This window comes from Urocitellus parryii, chromosome 12, assembly GCF_045843805.1.
Source record: "Urocitellus parryii isolate mUroPar1 chromosome 12, mUroPar1.hap1, whole genome shotgun sequence".
NCBI lineage: Eukaryota > Metazoa > Chordata > Mammalia > Rodentia > Sciuridae > Urocitellus > Urocitellus parryii.
This window is the reverse complement of record NC_135542.1, coordinates 89,632,475-89,638,140: the sequence shown is the minus strand read 5'-3', so window position 1 is coordinate 89,638,140 and position 5,666 is coordinate 89,632,475. Positions and strand designations below refer to the sequence as shown.

The following is a 5,666-nucleotide window of genomic DNA, read 5'->3' as shown; positions in this document are numbered from 1 at the left end:
GGTGTGTGGTGGCCTGGGAGTCAGTGTCTGAGTAGGCTGGTGGCAGCTCTACGACTTCAGGCCCCACTGAGCTGGAGTGAACCGCCAGCCTGCACCTGCGGCCACCGCCCCTTCCTTCCCTCTCCTCCCACGCCCTCCCTGCTCCTCCCCCAGGTTGACTGTAAACAGGGAAGCCTGGGGTTCCAGCTCTGAAGCTTTCCCCACAGGCTGGGCACAGGTTGGGCAGACCTGGGAGGTGGAGGATGGTGAGGGAGGAGGGCAGCTGTGCTTGGCTGACCCTCTACCCACAACCCACAGGGAGTGTAAATGCGGCTCCCCCCTAGAACTGCTGGTGCTCTCCACAGTGCCCATGCCCCTCAGCACATCTCTTCCTGGTCTCCTTCCCACACTCAGCTTCTGGCAAGCTGCCCTCACCCTGTGCCTCTTGCCCTGCCTATACCTAGGTATTTCTTCCCTGGCACAATTCCACCATCATCTTTTTTTCAACATCTACAGAGGATCCTCTTCTAGCCAGCTCCAGTCTGTCTCCTACAGGAAGGCTTCCCTATCTTCTCCAGCGCCCTGGATTCACCACACATCTGGCCTCCTTTAGGAGAGGCCTCTCGTTGCTGTGGCTGGGCTGTGAGCCCCAAGAGCTGAGCCTGTGTCTTCCACCAGACCTGGGTCTCCTTTAGTCTTTCTGTCTTAGGCCATTGAGAACCACCTGAGAAACCAGGCTGGCTGTAGGACCCAGACTCACCTTCTTATGTTCACCTCCAGCTCCCATACCTCAGGCCTGCCCTGACGTGCTCATCCTGGGACAGAGTACACATGGAGGCCTATGCGTTGCTTACCTCAACATTTGGAGTTAAAAATCAAGCATGCCCATAGCCTGGCCTGTGTTCTACCTGGAACCTCACCACTGCTTCCCAGGAGTCCTCTCTGTGCCGAGAGGCTAAAGCAGTTGTGCTACCCCAGGGCCTGTAGAGTGTCTCACGGGTACCAAACAAGGCAGAATAGATGCTGGGTATTGGCTGGACTGGCCAACCCAAGTTCTGCCAGGTCACCTCCATGTCTCATTCCAGACTCAGGACTTCCTGCATTTCTAAACACCTCCCTAAACTATACCACCTGAACAGAGGGAAAGGTGGAAGTGCAGTTGTTGGGTATCCCTGGTTCCCAGCACCCCACTTTGGGGGACTCTGTCAGTGCAGCCAATTTGAAAACACAGTGGCAGCTACTTTGTTCCCCAAAGCAGACTGGAGCAAGCTATGGTTGTCTTTTCTGCCCACAGGGCCCAAATTTCATCCTACATCTTTCAGGTGAGGACATATTTCAGGCCTTGGGTCCTATTCCCATTCTGTCAACAAGCTCTCCTGTTGGGGTGAGGGAGTGTGTGACTATAAAGGGGCAACATGAGGGTGATCTTTATGATGATGGAGCATCCTCATGGCATGGTGTCCATGAATCTACTCAGGTGATGAAATGACAGGGAACTGCACACTTGGTACCAATGTCAGTTTTCCAATTTGATATTTAACCTGTTATGGAAGATACAACCATTGCGGGAAATTGGGTGGAAGGAACTCTGTTGTCCTATTTTTGCAACTTTGTATAAGTCTAGTTATCACAAAATTAAAGTTAAATGAAAGTGCCTTGAGAAAAAAGAAAATAAGAAAAAAATTTTAAGTGCCTCATGTTGCATGTTTGCCCTAGGCAGGCCCCTTGTAAACTCTGGGGTCCTACCTGGATTCAGCTTTGATGCCATCTCTCTTCCTCTCCAGATCTGGTCTCACCTTGCATTGATTGCCCAATTTTCCCCTCTCATGTATTTTTATTTTGGTCCAGGTATTGAAACCAGGGTTGCTCTCCCACATCCTCAGCCCTTTTTATTTTTATTTAGAGACAGAGTCTCACTAAGTAGCTCAGGGCCTTGCTGAGTTACTGAGGCTGGCCTCGAATGTGCAATCCTCCTGACTCAACGCAAGTTGCTGGGATTACAGGTGTGAACCACCTTTGCAAGTATTTTTAAGTTTCAAAGAGGAGCTTGCAAAGAATAACACTTAACCAACGAAAGCTTTGATGTTGGCACCTGGAGACTTTGGGGTGCCTGGGTGGGAGCTCAATTGGGAGTGAGAGTCAGGGACCTATTGACAAACACAGTGGATACCGTGACCCACCTGCAACCTCAGATTCTAGGGCCTCCCCTCTAAGTCCCCCCTCACTCTGAGCCCATTTTCCATCACAGAGGACAGGGACAAAACGGAATAAGGTGTTGCTGCGGGGCCTGTTTCCCTTCTTGTCATCGTTTTCCTTTATTTCAGTGAGAGACACGCACACGCACACTGCACTCACACACACGAGCTGCGGGGACCAAGGCCATTTGGTCAAGTCTCTGAGCTGGGGCAGGTGGGGAGGGGCTGCAGCAGCCACCCCTCTCTTCTGGGCCTGCTCAGTGCAGTCCACTGGGGCTCAGGAGGCTGGGGCGGTGCTGTGCTTGGGGACTCGGTGTCACACAGGAGTGGGAGTTTAAGTGTTAGCGTTCTTGCTGCCTCCGCTGCCAGGGCTGGCTACTTTCCGTTCTAGCCGGCTGTAGGGCTCAAAGGCTGAGGAGCCGAGTTCATAGCCAGCAGGCAGGTCCAGGAGGGGGGCCATGGAAAAGCAGACGGCTGGCAGAGGGGGCGGCAGCGGAGGAGATGTCGAGGCCGAGGGCAGCGGGTTGACGCGTGGGGAGGAGTTCCTGGGGTCACCCAAAGAGGTGCCCCTATGGCCAGCAGGCAGGCCAGGCAGGCCAGGGGTCAGTGCCAGGAGGCTGGGGGCCCTGGGCACCGAGAGCAGCCGGCCCTGCTCCAGCAGTCGAAGAATGTTGGAGGTGGCGAAGGCCTCGGAAGCCGAGGAGGAAGCCTGCTTCTCCAGGTCTCTGCTCTGGTCTTTCTTCTGCTTGGTGCGGCGGTTCTGGAACCAGACCTTCACCTTGGGGTGGAGGGTGGGGAGGGGGTGTCGGCAGGGAAGGGGGACAGGCAAAGCAGAGTAGGGAAAGTGGGAGGAGAAAAGGAGAGGAAGTGTGTGGGCACCGGGGTGAGGAAAGAGAGGGGAAAGAAGAGCAGATTGTCATTAAGGTCTTCCCACAACCAGTCTGCTCTGGGTGAAATGAGTAGGGACCCTTGTCCCCAAATTGTAAACACCCCTTCATTGCTAAAGTTTACTCTGACCTAGAATAGAGGAATGAATTGGCTGATGGAGGATGGAATTTGGGGGTACGATTGAAGTATGGGAGTTCCCTTCTTAGCCTATGCACTTTGGGCTGGTAGTCAAGTTCATGGCTTTAGCCACCATCTATATGCTGCCTCAGGCCCTGGCCTCTGACCTAAAGTCCAGGCTGGGCGTCCAACTGTCTGTTATACATCATCCTATTTGCTGAGTTGCTGAGGCTGGCCTCGAATGTGCAATCCTCCTGACTCAACCCAAGTTGGATGTCTCAAAGCACCCCAAACTATGGATGTCTCAAAGCACCCCAAACTCCACACTCACAGATGCAGCTTAGTTACTCCTCCAAATAGGGACCTGCATTCCCTCTTCCACTAGGATCATCTCCATCCACCCAAGTAGACATGGGGGAAGGCCTCCTCCCTGTGGTGGACACTTCCTAGAGCAGAGCCTCTTCTCTTCCTGTGTCCTCTCTGACCTGACCATTTCCAGATCAGTACCTCTTGACCTTGGCCACCCATGAGAGACACCTGGGAGCCACCTATTAACTCACTGCTAGCTTCACCCCATCAGCTCAGAATGCGGGTGGCTAGAATCAGGCTCTGGCAGTTTTTACTGTTCACCAGGTGATTCCAAGGTGGGAAGCCCAGTACTGTAAAGGACTCTACCCCAGGCCCAACCCAAGTACCTGCAGAGGCAAGAGGCAAAATGGAAGCCTTTGTCTCATGGCCTGACCTGGCTCTGACACACACGTGTGGCCACCCCATCCTGTTCACACTCTGCAAACAGCCCGTCTTGGACCTGGAGTTCTGAATAAAGCCTTTCTTCAGAAGGACTGACTTGAGCAGGGCCCAGACAAGCACTAGAAGCATCACTTGAGAGGAATTCTGGAGTCCTGGACACCTGGGGGTGGGCTAAGGTAGGTGCAGGCCCCTAATGGGCATAATACCCTTGGCTTTGCAGAATCCTTATCCCCTAGGGAAGGACATGGCCAGAGGAGGCCAAAGTGGGGCCCTCTGTGACATGGGGCAGAGGTCAGTTACCCAGTCTAAGGACAGTCCCACCACTGCCTCTACCCTTGGCCCCCAGGGCCTCTGGAGGAAGTGCTTCCTAGCTCAGTCTGGCCTTTTGAGTCTTATTAGCAGGTCCTCTGTCCCCATTCCCCATTAAGGTCAAACTTCTCAACATGACACTAGGCAGAATGTGGCAGGACATTGAGGGGTCTTTCTGATGGCCACATGCTCAAAGCTGAGGACATATGGGAACAAAGCACCAAAATTCTAAACAGAGCCACCAACAAAGGGCAGAGACCTATTTCTGGGTCTCTCAGAGGAGGTACATCTGATCCTGCCACCACTGCCCAACACCCCAACCCTCCTCCTAATATGGTACAAGAAAAGGGGAACCAGGAGTGGTCAGTTTTGTGGAGTGACAATGGGTTCCCTCTCATCTCTGAGAGGGAGGGAGTGTCCCCACCACTAGAGGTAAGTCAGTCATAAGCCCAGAAAGAATTATTTGAGCTGGGTACGGTGGTGCACGCCCATAACTCCAGCAGCTCAGGATGCTGAAGCAGGAGGATCCCGAGTTCAAAGCCAGCCTCAGCCACAGTGAGGTGCTAAGCAACTCAGTTTCTAAATAAAATACAAAATAAGGCTGGGGGTATGGCTCAGTGCTTGAGTGCCCCTGAGTTCAATCCCTAGTACACCCATCCCCAAAAAAGAAAGAAAGAATCACTTGTAGGTACTGGAAGTACCTCCAGAAAGGAGATTGGCATTTGCTCAGCTGGTAGAAAATGTGTCAGGCCATCATGTCACCAGTGCCACCACTGGAGCATCCAGTGTCCCAGGAGCTTCTCACCCAGAGCTGGGGCAGCATGTGCCAGCAAGAGGAGTAGGAGCCGTAGAGTGGAGGTCCCTGAAGGGAAGCGGTGGGGAGGCCTCGCTGGTTCCCTGTAACTTCTGGAGGATTTAAGAAGTCTAGCCACTGCGGTGCCTCTGAGCGAAGGAGCCAAGACAGGCACGGAAGTCCTAGTCCCTGCCCCCTGAGAAGCTGAGGGTCTAGAGGGGAGGGGAGCTAACCCACTCCTAGTGAACAGAGGGCATTTAGGTTCAAGGAAGTGGCAGTAACAAGGGGTGTGACAATACAGAATGACAAAGCCTGTACAGGTGCTCTCCCACACACCCATCTTCCCACAGCTCTGGGTGCAGCAAAGAGAGGTGGGTGTGGGCTGCTGCTGTGTTTGGGAGTCTCCTGGGCAGGTGGCCCTGGAAGTCAGGAGGAGAAGGCAGAGGGCAGGAGAGCAGGGGCTGGGACCAGGCATGTCATTTGTTGGCGTGTGTGGCCTAGGTCAAGGACTCTCAACCCTGTCGCACATTTAGAATTACCTGTTGCCCGGGCCCTGTCTAGCGCTCATTCCAACAGAATTGCCGGTGGAGCAAGGCATTGATATTTTTTGGAAGCTCTGTGGGTGGCTCCAACAT

At 53.7% G+C, this 5,666-nt stretch overlaps 1 protein-coding gene across 1 annotated transcript in view; it reads right to left on the bottom strand.

The window, feature by feature from the left end:
- Positions 1 to 2,508: 2,508 nt before the first annotated feature.
- Positions 2,509 to 5,666, bottom strand: part of Vax2 (ventral anterior homeobox 2) — a 28,018-nt gene continuing 24,860 nt past the window's right edge. The window contains exon 3 of the mRNA XM_026405144.2: positions 2,509 to 2,952. Coding sequence (XP_026260929.2) covers positions 2,509 to 2,952 — 444 coding nt within the window. The remainder of the gene's footprint in view (positions 2,953 to 5,666) is intronic.